This window comes from Sceloporus undulatus, chromosome 6 (genome assembly GCF_019175285.1).
Source record: "Sceloporus undulatus isolate JIND9_A2432 ecotype Alabama chromosome 6, SceUnd_v1.1, whole genome shotgun sequence".
NCBI lineage: Eukaryota > Metazoa > Chordata > Lepidosauria > Squamata > Phrynosomatidae > Sceloporus > Sceloporus undulatus.
Genome location: NC_056527.1, coordinates 123,700,447 through 123,723,465, shown reverse-complemented (window position 1 = coordinate 123,723,465; position 23,019 = coordinate 123,700,447). Strand labels below are relative to the sequence as shown.

The window sequence follows — 23,019 nt, the reverse complement described above, 5'->3', positions numbered from 1 at the left end:
GTAGATAATGTTAAATCATACCATGATAATTATGCAGTGTGAAAGGGTTCCAGTATGCAAACAGGGAAACCAAGAAAACTGTGATGTCCTAGAGCAGGGGTTCCCAAACTTTGGTTCTCCAGATGTTCTGGACTGCAGCTCTCAGTATTCTTGACTGTTGGCCAAGCCGGCTGGGTCATCTGGAGGTTGAAGTCCAAAGCGCTTGGAAGATCAAAGTCTGGGAACCACTGAGGATGAGCCATTTGGAGAACCTTAGGCCAGGTTGGTACTCCAGGAATAATGAATTCAGCCTGAGGTTCTCCTCCATCCAAGCCCTAGAAGTCTCTGCAGAAGTCAAGGCTCCATTCTAGGTTCCCACCAACTCAGTGTGAATCACCATTGAAAATGACGAAACAGCAAGGAGACTGTTAGCATGTAGTAATTATTTTTATTACCATTAGTACATTTGCTAGCACTTTTCCGCCTGGGATTTCAGGGAGACCTAGAATTAAAAGAATGAAACAACACCATAAACCAGACGAGTCAGTAAAGCACAGCAGAAAAAGACAGCATCATTTGTTGTTGTTGTTGTTGTTGTGTGCCTTCAAGTCGTTTCCAACTTATGGCGATCCTATCATGGGGTTTTCTTGGCACGTTTCTTCGGAGGGGGTTTGCCATGGCCATCCTCTGAGGCTGAGAGGGTGTGACATGCCCAACATGGCCAAGCTGTGATTCGAACCCTGGTCTCCCAATATCCTAGTCCACTCTTAAAGCACTATACCATGCTAGCTCTCAACGACAACATCAGACAAGGGGAACAATCCCCGATATATAGCCAGACTATCAACAGGGAGTTAGAAACAGTTATATCAAATGCTCGGGTGCATGTTCAAATAAAACACATTTATTTGGCACTGGAGGAGTGTTTTCCAAACAAGGTGCCACAACCCTTTAAAAAACATCCTTGCTTGTCATCACCTGCCGAACGCTCCCTGGTTATGCTGTGCCCTCCCTTGGAGAGGCCTCCCTGGTACTTGCTTTGCAGTTTTTTGGGTGATGGGTAAAAAATGTTTTTATTTTTCCAGGTGGTTTCACCTGCTATTGTTTTTCCCTAAGGGTTCGGATGTTTAATTGCTAGCTTTGAACTCTGTCTCCTGATGAAATGATTTAAAATTGTACCATGCCCTGGAACATAAATAGGGTGAAGGCATGTGTGCAAACAAACAGACAAACCTTAGAAGTCGGTGGGACTTGAAGAAGGGCAGTGAAGGTTTATGAAGGTTCATATGGTCCTTTTGTTTTGAACATGTGTGCAACAATGGCATTTCTATAGCTCTTCTGAGTCTTTGGGTGTCTCCCATGTACAGCTTGCAAAAACTAAGTGGGGAATCGAACCCTGGTCTCCAGAGTCATAGTCCAACACTCAAACCATTATGCCACACTAGCTCTCATATTTGGCATATTCGGACAAGACTGTCCCATTAATCCTCTGTTGTTGCTGTTTTTGAGCTGCCTTTAAAATGTCCCACTTTCTCTCTCCTCCTCCCTCTTTTGTCCTTTATTCACGGCTTACTTCAATTGCTGCAAACTACAAATTACAAAGGTAGTTTGCACTCAGTTAATTCATCAGGGAGGAGCGGTTGAGGGATGGGATGACATTTTGCCCTTCCCCATTCGGCTCAGGCAAAAGCAAACTGCTGCAACCTCTCCTACTTTGTCTGTTCTTCCTCGTCGACAAGTTTGGCCATCTTGACCACATTCAGATATTGCTCCATCCCACATGTGTCCCAGTTTTGCCTTTGAAATGTTGGCAGACATGACCAAGCTGTGTAGATATAACCAAAAATTAGCCCTAAGGTCTCTCGCTGCAAATCCTCAGCTATTTGTGCAACTTGCTCTTTGCTATTGCGACCTGCCAGGAATTTCTACACCTACAGAGTCGAGTATAGCTATGTAATTAAACTGGAAGAGTGGAGAAAGGGGCAAGGACGTTCGCTCGGAGAAATTACTCATTTCTCGCCTCTCCTCTAGACAAAGAGGGTCAACAGGCTTGTCCTCTCTGGAGAAGAACCTCGCCCTGCCAAATCCATGCCTCTTGTTGATATACAAGACACCTATGTCAGACAGGTTGGGGAATTATATGCCCAAAAGTGGAAATCAGAAGAAATACTTACTCACAAGGACTGGCTTACAAAATCAGCAGACATGATGAAGCTAGATAAAGTAATACAGTGGTTGAAAAATAAATTTGGGTTTTGGTTATCTGAAGCATGTGTTTGGCCACATCTGTTTCTGGTAGTTTTTATTATTATTATTATTATTTGGGACCGTTCTTCTTTATGTGACGTCGAAGAAGAATGGTCCGAAATAATAATAATAATAATAATAATAATAATAATAATAATAATAATAATAAAAACTACTGGAAACAGATGTGGCCAAACACATGCTTCAGATAACCAAAGAGACGGTAATATACATGGGCATTACCTGATGGCTAATATAGAAATCAGACAGACTCCATAATTGGGAGCAGAAAATGGAGAAGCTCTGTTCTCTCTGCAAAAACAAGACTGGATGTGGGATTATGGGAACAAACCATATGAGAAGAGATGGAATGGACCATTGCCATCCTCTGAAGCTGAGAGAGTGTGACTTGCCCAGGGTAACTCAATGGGTTTTTATCACCCTGGCCTCTAGAACCATCACTTTTGCATTTGCTGTATTTCCATTCTGTTCTGGTGCACATATAAACCTAGATATGTATAGGGCATGCTAATACCACCATTAAAATAGCATTCATGTGGTATAGAAAGCACTGGGCCTTGGGTGAATGTTTTAATGTGGCAGCTGGTGTTCTACCTTCACCTTTTCCCCTTAAGACAAACATTTAAAGAAACTCGACCCAGCCATAAGGTTGCATCCTATTATTAACACTGCAACCCTTTCGAAGGTAAGGTTGCATCCTATTAATAGTCTTATCCACGCTGCTTCTCTGTCTCAATCCCACTTGCGTTTGTTGGGCCTCTTACAAAATTAATCACATTCTTTAGCTTTTGCTTCCAATGTCTTTCACAGGTTAATTGGTACTTTGTGTGCGGAGCCAAGTGCTTTGCGATGTTTGCTTTATTAATTGCATGGGTGCCTTTTTGAGCTCTTGCTCAAAGAGCCCAAACAGCAGGCAGGCCCTGGCTGTTCACACACTCATCATTCTCTTTGTTTGAGTTCTCCTTTAACACATTTAGCCATTTAAAACCTGGCCTTTAAATTAATGAGATTATTTTTTTGCCATCTATAGTCCAGCGCTTTTCAGGTAGACTCACAAGCTATTTATACGGTAGGGCTGCCATTAGATTTTTAGCAGCAGCCCAGCAAGCAGAAATCAGCGCATGGAATTAAGTGGTCCTTTGGCAAAAGGTTCAGTGATGGATAAAGTGACACATGCTGTTTTGTGGCTGTTAAACACACATGGGCTTTGCAAAAATACACACACAGAGAGAGTTTGGCCTCTGTATTCATGGATTCTGCATCCATAGATTTCACCATCTATGGCTTGATGAAATTCTAAAAACACCAGCAAAACAACCAGAAGCAAACCTTGATTTTGCCATTTCATATAAGGGGCACCATTTTACTATTCCATTGTCTATACTGGGATTGAGCATCTATGGATTTTGGTATCCATGGTGGGCCCTGGAACCAAACCCAATGGTTAGCAAGGATCATATGTATGTATGTATGTATGTTCCCGCACCTCTGTCTACCTTTTCACAGTTTCCTTGAGAGGTATGATTCTGCTACTCACATTAATCCAGAGTTTTCTTCACAGTTGAAATAATGCAGTTTGAAATCACTTTGAATGCTGTAGTGCCATCCTTATGGAATCCTGGGATTTGTAGTGTTACAAGGTTTTCAGCCTCCTCTGTCCAAGAGTACGGGTGCCTCACAAATCTCCAAATCCCAGGCTAAATCCCAGGCTTCTTTAGGATGGAGCCATGGCATTAAGCGGTGTTAGACTGCATTATTTCTGCAATGTAGATACACACCTAGGAGAATAACTGCATCTGAGTATTATCATTTGAGGGAGGGGAAGAGTTTGCCCATGGCTCTCTCAGTAAGAATTCTGCTCCCACTGAAAGTTTTCTTCAGTCCCCAAATTTCTAGCATTGCGGTAGTTTAAAACTTCAGTCGAACAAGTAGAAATACAGTTTAGGCATCCAAAGAAAAGGGGCAGGCGAAGCCACCAAGAGAATGTGACCACAGCAAATCTAAGAGTTCTGGGTGTGAATGATTGTCACTGTCTTGCTCTCTGCAGTGCTAGAAGTTTATGTGTTGCCTATTGACTTATGGTGACCCCATAAATTTCACAGGGTTTTCTTAAGCAAGAATTACTCAGAGGTGATTTGGCCAGTTCCTTCCTCTGAAATACAGCCTGCAGCACCTGGTATTCATTGGCAGTCTTCCATCCAAGTACTAACCAGGGTTGACCCTACTTAGTTTCCAAGATAAGAAAGGATCTGGTATCCTTAGGGTACCCTCACATTTTCTTTTCCCTTACTCTGTGTAGTAAGCAGTAATCCAGGGGGGCTACCCAGCAAGCAAAAGTGGGATGAATAAGTGTTGCATCCAAGGAAGAGACATGTAGAAAAAGATGGCACTGTTAAAGTTGCCATATGCATCTCCAGGTTGAAACCTGATAACTTTGTTTGTTTGTTTGTTTGTTTGTTTGTTTCCAACTAACATTCTTTATAGGGCTCCATTGGATCTGGCTAATACTGAAACTAAGCGTGTCTACGTACACAAACACACACACACATCCAGAGTTATGTTCATACACGTCCCATAATCAACTTCCACCCTTGGCAAGTTATTAGAGTAAGTCGTAAAACAATCCATTTGTAAGCACATTGAAGACAATTAGATAATTGCAAGCCGTCAACATGGAGTATTTGAGGACAAATCGCGCCCAACCTGATTTCCTTCTTTAAGAAGGCAACTGGTTTGGTTTGTAATTAAAACCCAGCGGTGTGGCATGAACTACTGCAGATCATTGTTAAAAAACAGCCATTGTCATAAACTAACAAGGATTCTGGAAGCCATCTGTCCTGTGGCAGGAGCCATGTCCACTGCAGACATAGTAAAATATGAGCAAGGGATGTCAGATCATTTAAAGTGTTAACTTAGAAACAACCTATCTATCTATCATCTATCTGTCTGTCTATCTATCTATCTATCTATCTAGCTATCTAGCTATCTATCTATCTACCTCAGGAGATTAATTTAGTAGATGGTGGGAATGCTGTGGATGTCATTTATCTGGATTTTAGCAAAACATTTGATAGGAATCCCCCATAATATTTTGATTAGCAAACTAATGAAATGAATCCTATATAAAATTGGTGTGTTTTTTTTGTGTGTGTGTGTTAATCCTAAACCAATTTTATATAGGATTCATACAAAAGAACATAGCAGCAGCGACTGAGCAACCAAAGGCTATGACAGTCATACAAACTCACCGACAATAAAAATCCCCCCTTCACCAGCTTCATGCTAGATCTGTGCACACAGATGGTACAAACGCACACCATGTGACACTCCATATGGCTTTTATGTGTCATGCATCACACGCCTCTCTTCATGACACAGTGCCCATTCTGCTTGTGCACACTCACATCCGGGCAACACATGTAACTGTGCGCAAGGTCACCCGGTTGTGCTGATGCATACAATCTGCACACCCTGTTTATTCCCAGACTGTGTGTGGCTTATGCGCATTACAACAACACATGCTTTCTCATCCACTTGTCATCAATGGGGCAACCGGTCGCATAGCATCGCTCTTTATCATTTGCACAGTGAGATCAGCCAAGCTGGGATAATGTAGAATTCAAAGATATAGCTGCGCTAGTCTGTAGAATCAGTATGTAGAGAGATCTTGTAGCACCTTGGAGACCAACTGAAAGAAAGAAGTTGGCAGCATGAGCTTTTATAGGCTTCAGTCTCTTTCCTCAGATGCATTTGGACATCGTTTGGATAATGTATTTGTTGTTGGGTGCCTTCAAGTTGCTTCCAACTTAACGGTGTCCTGGGGTTTTCTTGACACGATTTGTTCAGAGGAGGTTTGCCATCGCCTTCCCCTGAGGCTGAGAGAGAGTGGCTTGCAATGCCAGTACTGCAGCAACTCACAGTCGCAAGGTTGTGAATTCAATACCAGCCAGGGGCTCCAGGGTTGACTCAGCCTGGCATCCTTCTGAGCTTGTTGGGGGCAATTAGCTTACACATTGTAAACTACATAAGCAGTGCTTAGGTGCATTGGTAAGTGGTATAGAAATGTACTTGCTATACATGCTGTTGCCCAAGATTACCCAGTGGGTTTCACGACTAAGCGGAGGAATCAAACCATGGTCTCCAGACTTGTAGTCCAAAACTACATCATGCTGATGGAAAGTAAGAAACACACATTTGAGGAAATAGCTAGAAGAGGTTGTTTCAGCCATTAAACCAAACTACATCCATCTCCTCCTTCAGATTTTTTCCTTGGCTCTCTCCACATGTGCAGACATGTGTTGGCCTCCCTACCTGAAATTCCTCCCTCATTTGTTCTGCTCTGAGCTTCAAAACAAACCTAGTCCCACTTCCCTGCTCCTTCAGCGCCTGCTGGCCGTGTGTCCTCTCCCTTCCTAGTGCCATCTGCTCCGAATCTTTCCCTTCCGTGGCTTGTAATGTACTCTCTTTGCTCTGACACCTGCGAGCAGCCGTCTGCTCCATCCTCATGTGGGATGACACTCACTCTTCAGATGGCTCCACGGATTTGGAAGAATAAATTAAATGAGGCCAAGGCAAGAACTAGCGACAACCACAGAGTTACTATCTGGAGTCGGTCTTGGAGCAAGGAGGGATTAATTGTTTATGGTTGGTGAGAGCGAAATGAACAGCCCTTCCACACTGGAGAAATAAAGCAGTTTGACACCATTTTTGACTGCCAAGGCTCCATCCTGTGAAAATCCTGGGATTTGTAGTTTGCTGAAGTATTCAGCCTGATCTTCCAGACATCAAAATACAACAATTGGTCCATCCATTCACATTTCTTATTCATTAGTAACATGACCACATATTTAAGCTCTTAACCAGAGTCTTGGGTAAGATGTTGATGATGTTGCGAAGCATTGTTGATGCAATCAGTAAAGGGAATGCATTTATCTTTGAGGGAATCGTGTGCTATGTATCCTTTTATTATCTTCTCACTGAATGCAAGGTTCTCCATTAGCCATGTATCCTAGATCCTTTTTCACCATCATTGGATAAAGAAATTGCCCATTTTCCATATAGAATAGAATAGTCTTATATTTGTAAAGGGGTGGGGATGATGAGATCTTTGTGATTCAGATGCTTATGTTGTAAATTGTATATTAAGAACTCTGAAGTTTTGAAAATCATTAGTACTACATCCACGGATTCCTTATCCATGGATTCAGCCATCCATAGTTTGAAAATATATTTAAATATATGTATAAATTCCAAAAAACTAACCTTGGTTTTGCCATTTTATATAAGGGACACCATTTTACTACACCACTGTATATAATATGGGACTTCAGCATCCATGGATTTTGGTATTCACAGGGGGTCCTGGGACCAAACCCCAGCAGATACCAAGGATACCCCACTGTATTATAAAGCAAGCAGTTGATATATGTCTTAATTTTCAGTTTTCTGAATTGTAATATATTCTTTTAACCTCACTTTTCCCTTGTCCCTTTCTCTTTATCTGCTCCAACCACAGGAGCCGAACCGGTCGGATCATGGAGTTGCTGTCCACCCCTCACAGCATTGAGATCAACAACATCACGTGCGACTCGTTCCGGATCTCCTGGGCCATGGATGTTGGAGACCTAGACAGGGTCACTCACTACTTCATTGACCTGAATAAGAAGGAGAACAAGAACTCCAATAAATTCAAACACCGGGTGAGCCACTGTGTTGGTGCAAAATGGCAAGGTCGGATGGATCCAAGAAATGCTATTAGGAGTAACACTCAACCTTATGCCCTCTGGTGTATTGGACTTCAAATCCCATCATCCCCAGGCAGCATGGGCATCCCATGGGCTGGGTGGTGGGAGTTTTACTACACCACTGTATATAATGGGACATGAGCATCCATGGATTTTGGTATCCACAGGGGGTCCTTACATCTGGAAAGCACTAGATGGATAAAGCTGTAGTAATTCTTAGTGTAAATGAAAACAGTTGGATTACTTTCTCAGATCCCTTCCTCAATCATTGCCCATGCTGACAGGGGATGATGGGGGCTGTAGTGCAACACACCTGGGAAAGATTGTTGCATTGATTGCTCTAATAAGGACTTAAACTAAACAAACGTAATAAACATCCCACCAAAGCTGACCATAGAATTTCACTGGAGGACTTACAAATGCCCAGAGAAGTGTTTTCTCTAGGGATATCTAGGTCCTACAGTGTGATTCTATGGTCAACTTCTGGCAGAGTTGCGCTGAAGAACCGAGAGCTTCCTAGAGAGGACATATTAATACACAAATAATCAAATCCGTAAAAGTCAAAGCTACAAGTGTAGAGGGCCAGCTGTATAAAGAAATGAGACCTTCAGTCCGTTTCCTACTTATGGATCAAATCTTATGCACATTACCTTTGTTATAAATGGGTCCAGAGCAGTATTGCATCCTTTGAAATCTTTAGTAAAACAGGGCAATGGAGCAGTAGTTATAAAGTCAATTTCAACAGGTCTCTCCCTTCCAAGAAGAAGCCCATTTAGGAAAGACGCACAAAAGAAAGTGTCTTTCTTAACAAAGTCAAGAGAGTCGTGAAGTGCATTACTCACTTCTTTCTCCCTCTGAAATGGAGTCGCTAATTTTGATGCTACTTAACAGGGTGGGTTGCTATAGCAATGCTATTTAATGTTTAACATTATTTCTTTCCTTCTCGCTCTGTTTCTCTTGGTTAGAAGATCTCCCCCACTCTCTTTTTTTGCCTGTCTCTTGACTCTTCAGTGTTTGTCGTTGCTACAGAAACTGCACTGCAGTGCAGAGCGGCGTTTGTGGCCTGTTGGCTTGGCAAGGTTTTCTTTTAATGCACACTGCACAGATAATGCAATTTAATGCCGCTTTAACTGCCATGGGTCATGCTTTGGAATTGTAGTTTTGTGACTTATTTAGCCTTCTCTGTCAGAGTGCTCTGGCACCACAACAAATCCCAGGATCCCATAGAGTGGAGCCATAGCAGTTAAAGCGGGGTCAAACCGCATGTGCAGATTAAACCTAAGACAGTCACATTTTACCCATCTCATGAGACAACATGACTCTTTGGAAATGATGATAAAGCATGGGAAAGTGGAAGGCAGTAGGAAAAGAGGGAGATTGTAGTGCAGATGGATTGATTCAGTGAAGGATGCCACGGCCCTGAGTTTGCAAGACCTGAATTAAAGAGCTGATGACCTCTTGGAGGTTTCTTCTTCACAGGGTCAACATAAATTGAAAGTTGATTTAAGAACAAATAACAAATGGATGGAATATTTGACAACATTCAGAACATAGCCATGTTAGTCTGGAATATCAGTATGCACAATATCTTGTAGCACCTTTGAGACTGTGTGAAAGGAATTATAGAATAAGCTTTCGTTTGTTGTTGTTGTTGCTGTTGTTGTTTTATGCCTTCGTTTCATACTTATGGCGACCCTAAGGCAACCCTATCATGGGGTTTTCTTGGCAAGGTTTGTCCAGAGGTGGTTTGCCATTGCAAACCTAAGGGAATGTGACTTGGCCAAGGTCACCCAATGGGTTTCATGGTTGAGCTGGGACTCGAACCCTGGTCTTGAGGATCGTAGGCAGCACTCAAACCACCATGTTACTCAGGGCCTCATAGACTTGGTCTGTTTCCCGAAATGCATTCACCCCATGCATCTTAGCAAGTAGACCAAGTCTATGAAAGCTTATGCTGCAACTTCTTTTGCATAGTTAGTCTCAAAGGTACTACCAGATTCTTTTGCATATCTGATAACAGTCCTATATAGGCATGCAAAAAATAAAATAAAATAAGCTACAGATGGGAATTGTGCAACACACCCTTTCACACTACACAGTTATAGCACTATGATTCCAGTGTAACTGCCATGGCGACATCCTGTGGGATCCTGCAATTTGTGGTGTGCCACTTGAGCTCTCTGAGAATACTAAGTGCCTCTTCCTAAACTGCAAATCCCAAGATTGCATATGATGGAACTATGGCAATTAAAGTGGAATCGTAATGCTATCATTGTGTTGTGTGAAAGGAGCAGAGATGTTTGAGCAAGAACTTAAATTTTCAGGATTCTGGCTTGTGTGGAGACTCTCCGCTCATAGAAGAGATTCTCATCTTTAGCATTGTCATTTTTCATGGAATCAAAAGTGTGATGATAGAAGAGAGCATGACTAAAGCAATCCCTTCCTCGTGCGTGTTGATTTAATCCCTTTTTGCATGCCTGAAGAACAGTAACGTAAATCCTCCCCTACCAGTTGTACTGATGTCACCTAGATATATGTTTTCCACCTCACTGAAAACCCAGTTTTCATAGACACGAGAGGCTACAAATCCCCTTGGATAACAGAAATCATTTGGAAACCTGAGTTTGGAAAGTGTAAATAGCAACACATTAGTCATTTGTTAAACTTGGTGCTGCCAGTAAAATGCTTTCCTTCTTTCGCAAAAGCATACTTACGTCACTCATCAATAATTACTGATAGCCATGAATATTACAGCATCCCACAGTAACAAAAGTCTTGTTTTTTAATGAACAGTGTAGCTCGCTGTACTTTTATTTTCCTCCAGCGCTCTCCATCTGTGAACGCTGTAAGTAAAAAAGCCTGCCGACGGTTGTCGGATGAAAATAGGTGCACTCTTTATACGCATCACATGGGATGGCAGCTTTTTTCGGTGCCGCAAACAAGGCATTGACGCAGAGGCTGGGATGCTGCTACACTCAAAAGCTTTTGGAAAGCTTTTGTGAAAAGAAATGTACCTTTATGACACCTAATAAATATAGATTTTAAAGTATGGCTGCAGCATCTAAATCAGTCTAATATCTTGAAGAGACTACTAAATATATATTTAGTTGATTAAAGTGACACCACCAATTAAGCCAAGATAGCAGATATGTGAAATATTGTTAATTTTTAATATAACTGCTTGCAAATCCCTTTAAGCAGCATGCACCATCTTAGATGAGGACCTCTGCTGTTTCTCACATAGAGATGGTTTTCCAAGATAGTGCCTGTTGTGATGCATATTTAATTATTTTAAACACAAAGAAATGATTGACTTCTGCAGAACTTTGGCTTTATTCGCATAAAGGATTTGATGGCTCGATTAGATTGTTATCCTCTGTATGTGTGCGCACTTTCAAATCGTCTCTTGACTTGTGGCAACCCCATAAACTTCATAGGGTTTTCTTAGACAAGGAATACTGAGGTGGTTTTGCCAGTTCCTTCATCTGAAATGTTTCCTACAGCACCTGGGATTCATTGGCAATCTCCCATCCAAAGAGTAACCAGGTTTGATCTTGCTTAGTTTCCAAGATCAGATGGAATCTAGTCCTTTTAGGGTATTTAGGCATTGTGACTGCTATGTTGGACATAGCTGTATCTGAATGTGGGACTTACTTCTGGCTAAACATGCATAAGATCAATCTGTTACTCAATTCAGATTTTTATGCAGTGCAACCATCTCCTCCAGATATTTCTCCAGATCTATTGGGCTATATTTCCCACTATCTCTGGTCAGCATGGGCTTGTAGGAATTGCTAATCCAATACTGTTGGAGTATTGTCGTTTGTTGCGGCATGAGAGCAAAAGACTAAATATCCCACAAAGCTACAAATTCCAGGATTCCATAGCGTGGAGCCACGGCAGTTAAAGCAGGGCCGAACTGCATTGATTCTGCAGCGCAGATGCAGCCCAGGTCTCTCCAGAGTCCCTTCTCATAGCTAACCATGGCCCAGTGATAGCCTTGGCAAGCCAACCTTGGATTCTAAACTCGAGTTTGATGCTTGATGGCTCTTCAATCTTTTCTTTGTGCAGGATGTCCCTACCAAGTTGGTAGCGAAGGCAGTTGCTCTGCCCATGACTGTGAGAGGTCATTGGTTTCTGAGTCCCAGGACGGAGTACAGCGTGGCGGTGCAAACAGCCGTTAAGCAGAGTGACGGGGAATACCTTGTGTCCGGATGGAGTGAGACCGTCGAATTCTGCACAGGGGGTGAGTATCCAGAAGAAGACCATTAAGCACATGGGCTACTGTGAGTCAAGGTGAAGCAGCTTCTTTGTACGGTAGATACTGTAGTCTTGCCCATGGGGTACAAGGGCCCTGATGTTAGGTTGGCTGAATAATTGACAATTGGTTTGGGCTGTCAACACAGGAAAGCTAATGAGATTTGGTCCCTTCAAGACTATTCCAGGATGCTCCTTCAATTCTTGAGTTTGCCCCTTTTTATAAAAGGAAGTTCAGGTTGATTCTACCATGTCTGGAAATCTGAAATGCTCCCAAATCCAAAACTTTTTTCATGGATGGTTGAGAGCTCATTGCGCAAGCATTTTAAGACCCCTCCATTAAGAAATACTCTGCATCACTCTCGAGCTGTTCTGTTTCTTCATATACACACAAGTAGATGCTTTCTGCAAAAGCACCATTGCCCTCCATCTCAGAATGGAAAGGAAAGGAAGCGTGTGCATGTTTTTTGACGCAGAGGAGCAAGGCAGGGTACGAACCACTTGTTTGGGCTGGCTAAAAGGCAGGGCCTGGGCCGATGGGAACTGGGACAAGCTGAGGGGTGCTGAAAGGCAGTAAATCCAGATTTCATGATGGAGCAAGAGTTGCTGAGTAGGAGGCCAAGGGTGTGTCCTCCCAGCACGCCCAGAGCGAGAGGTGACAGGAAGGGAGAACTGGCTGGAGGCAAAGGGAAAGGTATGCCAGGTGCAGCAAGAAGAAGATGCAGGAGGGTTTGGCATTAACAGGGTTAAGGGCAGACTCACCTTACAGCTCACAACGGGAGATACGAGACCTGCACTGTAAGACCTTGTCCCCCCTTTTGTGTCCCATGCAGACTATGCCAAAGAGCATTTGGCCCAGCTGCAGGAGAAAGCGGAACTCATTGCAGGGAGGATGCTCCGCTTTTCGGTCTTCTACCGGAACCATACCAAGGAATATTTCCAGCATGTCAGGTAAGGGCCTTCTGATTACCCAGTGGCCAGGGTCACAAATGCATGAGGAATGGCACAAATCAGTTGCAGATGAGTGGTGGAAAGTCCATTCTTTGCCATACTTCCAGTTGCCATCTCCTCTTGCTGCAAGTGTTGCTAAAGCGAATCATGCCTCTGACAACTGCTGTGAAAATGGGTGCTACAGTCTGACCCTGTATCTGCAAGATCAGTAACCATGGTTTCACTTACTTGCATCTGGAGGGGAAAAACCCTTCTGGCAGAAATATAGCATTCACCATTATCTGCAGTTTTCACTATTCGTGATAAGTCTGGGAACTTATTGCCTGTGGGACCATCTGTCCAAAGTTTGGATTTTGACCAGGATCCTCCAGGATCTCCTCAAACAGGGCACCCTTTTGCTATGGTATTAAGGATCATAGCAAGAAGAAGAGAAAGCCCTCAAAAGGTCCACTCATAGCCTTTCATTATTGACCATTACTGTGACTTACTTTTAAGGTGAAACTTCAAGCTTGCAAGCTTTTAACCAGAGATAGGATAAGAGATAAGGGCCAACTTCTCTATCCCCAGCAATCTGTTTGTATCACAAGGCATGCACAACATTGTATTGCTGTCTTACCCTTCTGCCAAGAAATGTAGAGCAGTATACATGGTTTTTCTCCTGCCAGCCCTCCTGGTTCTGTTTTCACAACATCCCTGTAAGGTAGGTTAGGCCAATGGATGGTATATTTGGCTGGAGGTTTTATGACTGAGTGGGCATTTGAAACCAGCCTGCCACCCCCCTTCTATGGTAGTCTAGGAACCAAAGTTTGAGAAGCTTCTGTAGATGGTAATTCCAAGTAGGACCAAGTCCTTTCCTTCGGCTGAGTAGAGCTTAAGGCCATCCCCAACCAGAGTTCTTGCCTGACTGTCTGTGTCTCCCTTCTGGCCAGAATGCACAGTGGGAACATCATGAAACCGTACCTGAAGGACAACAGCGGCAGCCATGGCTCGCCCACCAGTGGAATGCTGAACGGCATCTTTTTCAGCTGCCATACCGAATTCAACACAGGTCAGCCTCCCCAGGACTCACCTTACGGCCGCTACCGTTTCCAGATTGCTGCCCAACGCCTCTTCGGCCCCAACACCAACCTCTACTTTGCGGACTTCTACTGCATGTACACCGCCTACCACTACGTCATCCTGGTACTGGCACCCAAGGGCTCTCCGGGAGACCGCTTCTGCCAGGAGCGCTTGCCCCAGTTGGACATTTCCTGTAACAAGTTCCTGACATGTTGCATGGAAGATGGAGAGCTCGTCTACCGCCATGCCCAGGATGTCATCCTGGAGATCATCTATACTGACCCAGTTGACCTCAGCCTAGGAGTGCTGGGGGAGATCAGCGGCCATCAGCTTATGAGCTTGTCGACTGCTGATGCCAAGAAAGATCCCAGCTGCAAGACGTGCAACATCAGCGTGGGGCGCTAGAGACTGGAGAGGGGTGGAGAGGGAAAGGAGGTGAGGTTTTTGCAAAAGGAAGGCCCTCGGGAATGGATGTGGCTAAGGCGGTTGGCTGGAGAAGCCATTCACTGCATTCTGCTAGCACTGCATCCATCTCTCTCTCTCTCAACTTCGTTCTCACTGTTTTGCATGTTTGCTTAGCCGTTGTAAATAAGATCCCAAAGTAAGAGAGAGATGGAATCAGGGCAGCTTTGCATGGCCTGTTCTTCTAGCCAAATAAATAGACACCTGCCTGCCATTTTCTGGGAGGCTCTGTACAGATACTAGAGAAAGGCTGCTCACCTTCTGTTTCCCTTGCCCCAGCTAAAACAGGTGGACATTTCACTTTGCACACACACACACACCAAATTGTCCGGCCAGTGTGATTAAAAATGCTCCAGCTTCCTTTAAGAGGACACCACAACTGGAACGTTGTCTAGTTCTCTTTCTCACGGCTTCCTTTGGCCCCTTCTTTTCATGCCATCCACATTCCCTTCCTGTGGGATCGCTGAACCTCCCTAAAGGCCCTCTTTCCATGCGCCTTCATCTATGATATTCTCTGCTCACAGGAGTATGAAGGAGGTGAACTTTCCAGCAGATCAGCTGGCCCAGAGGCTACCATCACAGCCAGGCTTTGCGGCCTGAAGATTGGCTTTGTGGCTGGCACCAAAGGGAATCAAAGCCACGGTAGAGGTGGGGGTAGGAGGTCTCCTTGCCAGTGAAGAACCCAGAGGAAGAAATCACCTGGAGATTCTTCTCTCCATCCCCCAAGGTGTGGCATCCTATTTCTTCATATCCTTTATTTATTTTGATCAAATTCAACAAGGGGAATGACAGGTTCCAACAGGTCTGTTGGCATTTCGGAGGAGGACTGGAACGCTGGTGGGTGGTGGCTGCACAGATGTACCCAACCTGTCTCCTGTCATGCTGCCCAATCTTGCCCAGTAGCTCTGCTTATCTAGGTTGGCAGAGAAATCCCATCTGCCCATAATGGTCTAGGCTGCATGTCCTTATAGGACTGCCTTCTGAAGGTAAAAGGGAACTCCTGCAGGAATAGGGAGAGCTGAGATTGGAGGCACACTACATGGATGTACGTACAATGGGTCCTTGGTATCCACTGAGGTTTGGTTGCAGGACCCCCCATGGATACCAAAATCCATGGATGTTCAAGTCCCATTAAATAGAATGGATAATAAAAGAGTGTCCCTTGTATCAAATGGCAAAATCAAGGTTTGCTTTTCAGAATTTATATATATATGAATATTTTCAAGCTGTGGATGTTTGGATTCATGCAGAAAGAATCCATGGATAACTGCTTCTGCTCTGTTCTCTTTGTCACAAGTATTCCCATAAGCCTCTAATTCAAACAAAAGAATTGCATAACAGTCATGCTGGAGGGAAAGAGGTTGCTTATCCCTTTTCCCTCTAACTTCCTTAAAATGTTATCTAATGTTCCTTTGCTCCCAACTGCAGCTTCTGAGGTTGATTTTGGAGTGACAAGCATTTGCTGTTCAACAGCCAATTTCTCTCTCTGAGGGACAGTGACTTGACCGAGTCAACTCATCAGGGCAGTAGCAGAGGAAGGATTTGGATTTATTCTTGTTTAGCCAAATAACCAAACCCACCGGACCACAGTGAAGCCAGTCTGTGGCAAAGCAGCTGCTGATCCTGCAGCTGCGCAGAAGAAGCTAGCAGGGATGGAGAGAAAGAGGAAAATCAGCCCGGCCTGCAAGGAGTTAGCAAGGCATTTGCGGCCGCTCCCTGGCCCTGTTGAGTCTCAACTTGCCCATTGCCTCACTCAGCCATCAAGAACCTGCTCTGCCAAGACTGGCTAGACCTGCTCTTGGCGGCTGCTAATACCACCATCCCCTGTCTCTATGCCCCAGGCTTGGCTTCCTCCTCCTCCTCCTCCAGTATAAGTAGTTTTTATTTGTTTGGGTTTTCTCGTGCTGAGTGGGAATATTTTATCTATCAAGGGAAACTGCCTGCCATGCAAGTGCCATTTCTTGGCATGGCACTGTGACACGACAAGGCAAATTAGGGAGGGGAGAGAGTGGCTGTCGCCAACTGTCTCCAGTTGGCATGGGAATCTTACAGAGTAGCATGGGAATCTTATGCAGTGGCTTGGGAATCTGAAAAGAGATTCTTTTTGCATTGAGGTGTAACACAGGAGTGCTGCCCTAGAGAACTTTCTTCTGTCCCATGGGAAACCAAAAGGAAAAGCACAGCCTCTCTAACCAGGCATTCTCTCGCCTTGAGATGAGGAACTCTTGAGCATGTTGTCTTGGCCAAAAAAAGACTCCACATCAGGGAGCTTGAGCAACAACATGCTTGTGATTCTTTTGAGTCTACAACAGGGATGGGAAATGCCGCCACATTTCCCCTAGGAGCATGGGAACATTTTCATCGTGTTTTGGTGTCTTCTTGGGCCATTTTATGCTCAAGAGAGGCTATATATATATATAAACAGAAAATGACTTCCATTCACTTCCTGTTGTTTTAAACAAAGAGGCTTCTCTTGGATCTAAAATGGTCTAGGGGAGCTGAAAATGGGGCAAAATGCCCCCACATGCCCAAGAGGTCATTTGAGAGCAAAAAGGCTCATTATTCATCTCTGTGTTTTAGAGGATGCAGCCGCCAAAGGTCCATTGAGGGGGCTCATGTGTCCCCCCTAGCCTTCCATAGTTTCCCACCCCTGGCTAACAACTAAGCTGAACAGCATCAGCCTCCACCAGATGAAACAAAGCCCACCAGCTATGTGTTGCAGCCTGCCAGGTGTGTGACAATTTGCTCTGCGCAATTTTCACAGTCCTAGGAAGCAGCAAATTGCTACCTTGCATGTCTAGCGGGGAGCGTTTCATTCAGCGAGACCAGTGTGCCTGTAGGCCACTTCCATAGCATGTGCTTTGCCGCTCTTGGTCTTCAAAGTTTTTCTCTAGGAACGGTGACCACCCTTGACAAGGAAGAATCTGCCATGGGGCCCAAGTCTCTGGAAAAAGAAAAACAATTGGGCAACCTTCTGGGGATGCTTTAGATGGAGATCCTTGCATTGAGCAGGGGGATGGATTCGATGGCCCATGAGGCTCCTTCCAACTCTAGGAAGCAAATATATCTTGTGATTAACCATCCTCCTTTGTTAAGTTTGGGTATGTGCACATGCCCCAATGGCAAGGCTCTATGGACTTGGCCTGGGACCCCAAATCTTTTACAAAACACAGGGATTTAATAACGGAAGTCCAGTCCATATGGATTAGGTTCCCAGATAGTAGGAAGAGGGGGCAAAAAAGTCATGGACTGAAATCCTACATCACTTGGATAGAGCATATGTGTCTCATCCCTGCATATATCTATTTTGGGATGGGGTGTATGCCTGTAACCTGGCATAAGCAAAGTGTGTCCCTGGGGCTACATATAGCCCCCCAAGAGGATTTTTTTTGGTGGCTATCAACACCTCCAGAAGCCCTGAACTAACCTTTTTCTGGACCAAAAGTGAGTGCAAGTTGCTTTTCTGGAAGCTTCCAGGTGCAACAATTCATCCATACCCTCCAATACTGTATTTCCCAGGTGAGAACTGGGACAAATGTGGCCAAGCAACATCAGGCAGTAAAGGTTATTACTGAGGAAGAGCACACAGGCTAAGAGAGGCTGCAGTCGTTTGCTTTTGCCTGAGTCTGCAACCTCTTTCCCTCTCCTCCCTCCTATTGAGTTAATTGTGTGCAAACTATTTTGCGCACAAAAGCAAAAGCTCATGCTAAAATAAAAACCAGTTAGTCTTAAAGGGGTGTTGTCATATTCCTTTCTTTCCCCTTCCCTTCTTCCGTTTAAACACAGAGCAGCTCTGAAAGGCTGAGATGGTGGGTAGAGGATGGCGGTGAGCAAGCTTTTGAATTTCCAACTTCATTGTTCTGTTCAATGCCTTGCCATTTTATAGTTGTCTGGGTAGACAGCTTTTGATCACTACATTTCAAAAGCAAGTGGTTGGTTTTGTGTTGGGCCAGGACTGTGGGAGAGCTGGAGCAATGGAACCATGTTTGGCCAGTATCCAGTTGGGGCATTAGGCTAACATAAGAAGATCATTGTGCAAGTGGCTGCACATTCTCAAAGGCAATAGAAGTGTGGTCCCTAGTACAATCAATCATTGTGCAAATATACACACAGCCTACTTTCACCATCAAGCGATAGGTGATCTCAGGACCCATGGAATTGCTTTGGTTGTGCACAAATGGGATCCAGCAGGAATGATACTGGTATATATTTGTATTATGTAAAAAGTGTATCAGATCCCAGCCTCAGTGTACTTTCGGTCATCTCATGTTAGGAATGATCCTTAAAATAAGAGCCATCTAGCAACCCCTGTATTTTTGGGTGGGTTGGGAAGACAAAATGAAAACTGCCAAACCACAAGGAAAATGGAAGCTGTTTACAATGAATTTGACTTGCTTGGATTCTATGGGAAGATCTATATTCCTCTGCAAATATTCCATGTATTATTATGAGGGCATTTCTTCATAACTATTCATTGGTTCGAAGAGCCCCCATGGTAGATGAGCAGTCTTTATGCGAGCATCACAACCAGAGGTTGCAAAAGAAATAGTTTTGACTACAGTTCCCAGTATCCCCAGAACCATTGTTTGTTGGAGATGTTTGGAATGGTAGAACAAAGTATAGCTTTTCCAAGCTCTGTTCAAAGCACTATGCTACACCAACCTTCACCATCTCAGCAAACCTCCTTGGTTATTGGACTACAGTTCTCATCATTCCCCACCAGCATGGAAAAATGATGATGAGAATTATAGTCTGACATCTGCAAGATGCTGGGCTTATGAAGGTTGTGCAATATTGAGGTGGCGCAGGGTGTAGCCTACCTATTCTGTACAATATTAGGGAATCCTATCACAGTCGTATCAGCTGAATTTGGATCCTACCTTGACTTTGGAGCAAGTGGCCTTCTCTTCAATGAAATCCAACCAAGGATATGTTTTAGAAGCTCTTGAAAGTGTGTAGAAGCATCTCCCCTTTTGCGGTGGGGAGGGCTTAGCTTTCAGAGCAGCTGACATGTTTTTAGTCTCGGCCGCATTCGGAAACGTGTGAGCGTCCAGATGTTCAGTGCAGCCAGCTGTGTAGTGTTTTTGCTGTGTGCTGTAGCAGTACTGTGCTGTGACTGCTGCCTGGCATGGAGTCATGAGAACCTCTGGCTTTTTCTATACTGGCTTTGAATCCTTTCCCCTCCCTTTGCCCTGTTGCACTGCGTCTTGCAATCTTGTTGAATGAAAAAAGTGCCACTTGCCTCCAGGAATGCTGTATGTACTTCGATGCTGTTGGGAGGCATGTCCAGCTGACCTTGGCTCCTCTTGGCTTTGTATATGTCTGCTAAGAAACTTTCTCCAACAGGAAAATGTAGCAAATGAGCTCAGAAGGAGCTGTGGGATTTGCACCTTCCTGTCTCAGCAAAAGCTTTTCCCAATTAAATTGCTGTGAAAAACAGGGCTGAAAAGGTACCGCAGTGTGACAGAGAGCTTTGTGGTGAGATAGGCACACACTGTGGCTCTTCCAACACTGAGAAGGATGCAAAAATAGCAGGGTGTGCAAAACCAATCACTTGCCCTGAACGGCGACAGTGAAAGAATAATGCTAAACCTAAGTCTAGTGAGGCAGCTCATTGTTGCTAAAACTGTTTCTGTACTTGTATTTGGCAGACAAATTGCATGACTGAAACATTCCTCCATAGACTGGAGCAAAGAGAAAAACCAGTCGACAGTGTCTGGCAGGGTAGCTGCGTTAGCCTGTCGCAGCAAATGCAACAACAAAATTATACTGTGGCACCTTAAAAGACTAGTCTTGCTTGGCATAAGCTTTCCTGGGATTGCTTACTGCTTGCTTCTGGTGGAGTGGGCAGCAGTTCAAGAATGCATACACCATAGAAAATAGACTAGTATTTAAATTGGGTTGGACCCAAGTTATGGACTGTGGCATCCATTGGCCTTTACCACTTCGGTAAAATGGTACCATTGCCGCCTTGAGTCCCTATATTTGGAGAAAGGTGGGATATAAGTAAATAACAACAACAACAACAACAACATTTATTATATTGTGTAGGTAGTTATGCAAGTCGCAACCCTAGGGGCACAGATTGTCCACCCTGATTGTGCTATTTCAGTAGATGGGATGCAACTCACCTAACCTGCGGACTCACCTCCTAACCAGCAAGGAGATACAAGGGCTGAGATCCTACAGGTCAAGCACAATGTTAAGAGTGTTGCACACCACTATAGCTCCCGTGTCATTAGTGCCAGGACTTGTCATGTTGCTGCAATAACCCCCTCCTATCCATTCTGTGGCCATAGCCAGACACAGACCAAGGATACCTTCCAGCAAGATCCACTGAGGTCCTCCAAAGGTCTCAGTAGATAATGTCATTAGTCTGCATCTAGTTATAGGAACATAGCCAGACACTTCTCTGATTCCATTTGCTTGCTTTCCATCAGCCATGAAATGACAGTTGGGAGCAGCTATCAGAGTAACACAGTTACTCTGGTCATTGTAGAGATAGGAAGAGAAGAGAACACCAATAGGAATAGGAAGGGAACACCAATCTCTGCAATGAATGAAAAAAATACATATGCAAACATAAGGGTGAATTATGTTTGCATATATCACGAACAGGATGCTGGCCAAGATATGCTTAGGAACTGCAAGGAAGGAGTTTGGATAGCAAAATAATATAATCAGGGCCCCTCTGGGGATCCCTTGACTCAGTTTTTGGTAACCACTTGGTTATCTCTTTGCTCCTAACTGCAGCCCCAATAGACATCTGCCACTAGTGCTTTCAGGTGCCACAATACTCTTAATTGCAATTATCAGTTACAGTCCTGTGCAACTCTAATGAGAGGTAAGACCCATTGATCTTAGTAGATGCTTAATCCCAAATCAGAGGTATGGAATTGCAATGTAAATTAGGGGAAAATAAAATGTTAGTCCACAATTTGGCTGCCCAGAATTAGCATACTAAATTTTATGCAGGGAAGGCTGGAGAGGCGAGACAGAGAAATTAGATTTTATCAATATTATTTTTAATACTGGGCATGTAAAATAGGGAACTGACATAATTGGATTGAGATGGTATCTTATTGATGGAGCTTAATTGATTCATTGATGATGTAAACCTGAATGACACTAATATCCCAGGAAGAAAAGATTGATTGATTGATTGATTGATTGAATTATAGCCTTAGGAGAAATATTCAGATATATAAGCTGCTTTATATACCATAACAGACTTTTTATCTGTCCGGCTCCATATTGTCTTCTGCGACTGGCAGCAGTTTAAGGCAGGTGTTTTAAAACAATGCCAGCTGCCTGATCCTTTTAGCTAGAGATGATGGGCATTGAATGTGGTGCTTTCCACTTGAAAAGCCTGGGCTTGCTACTGAAATACAGTTCATTTTCTGTATGTGGTTAGCTTGAGTGTGCAAAATTTTCTTAAACAATAAAATAAAGGAAGATAAATATATCACAGTGAAGCTCTGTTTCAGGCAACTGATGGACATAGTCAGTGCAAGGACACATGGGCACAGCGTAAGCCAAGTTTTCAGTTGCTAACTTAGTACCTTTTGCTCATGCAACCAACAAATGGAAACTTTGGGAAAGTATAAATCTATTTATTTAAATGCATGCCAATATGAGGAGGGAGATATTTTATTTTAAAGGAAATTTCTTAACAGTATAGGATAACACATCCAGGGTAAGTAAGGCAAAAAAGGAAGAAAGAGTAGGGACACTTGTAACCTTTTGCTCAATCCCCAGTTCTTTTATTGTCTTAGCAGATGGTCCTAAAACAAAGATTCACCACTCAACTTCAAATGCCCTTATAAGCATAGCATTAGTAGAAGAGCCAAAGTTCAATAGTAGCACCTATTTTTGCATGCCAGAAGTTCTTAATTTTACTTATGGCATCGTTGGATCAGCTAGGAAAGGCCTCTAAAGTCCAAAAGAGCCCTTTCCACATAGACAATTGGTATGACCGAGATGGATCTGACATAACCTGTCTTTTCCCATAGAGCCAATTCACATTGATTGCAAATCCAGAGTTATAGCATGAACATTATTTCATTATGAATTTGGAACAATAGGATCTTATGTTCATGTCCCTGAAAGGTACTGGTTTCCAAACCTCTCAATGAGAAGTCTGTAAATGGAGGACAGGCTTCCCTGGTAGATATCTAGCCTGCCACTGTTGCTTTGCCAACAATTACATAGCTGTTATAGGAGAATATATCAGGACAGCCTTTCCCAGGCTGGTACCCTTCACATGTTTTGTAACGTAACTCCCATCATCACTGACTAT

General features: G+C 43.7%; 1 protein-coding gene and 1 long non-coding RNA gene across 2 annotated transcripts; one reads left to right on the top strand and one right to left on the bottom strand.

Annotated features, from left to right (window-relative positions):
* Nucleotides 1–276: 276 nt before the first annotated feature.
* On the bottom strand, nucleotides 277–8,769 carry LOC121934942. The gene is made up of 3 exons (XR_006104704.1): nucleotides 8,642–8,769; nucleotides 7,723–7,901; nucleotides 277–481 (listed from the first exon to the last, which is right to left on the bottom strand). It is a non-coding gene; the product is annotated as an uncharacterized LOC121934942 (long non-coding RNA).
* Nucleotides 7,782–21,223, top strand: LOC121934941 (phytanoyl-CoA 2-hydroxylase interacting protein). Its single transcript, XM_042475900.1, has 4 exons — nucleotides 7,782–7,946; nucleotides 12,063–12,237; nucleotides 13,082–13,199; nucleotides 14,129–21,223. Exons 1-4 carry the CDS (start codon nucleotides 7,782–7,784, stop codon nucleotides 14,661–14,663), a joined length of 993 nt encoding a protein of 330 aa, XP_042331834.1. The 3' UTR covers nucleotides 14,664–21,223.
* The last annotated feature ends 1,796 nt before the right edge of the window (nucleotides 21,224–23,019 follow it).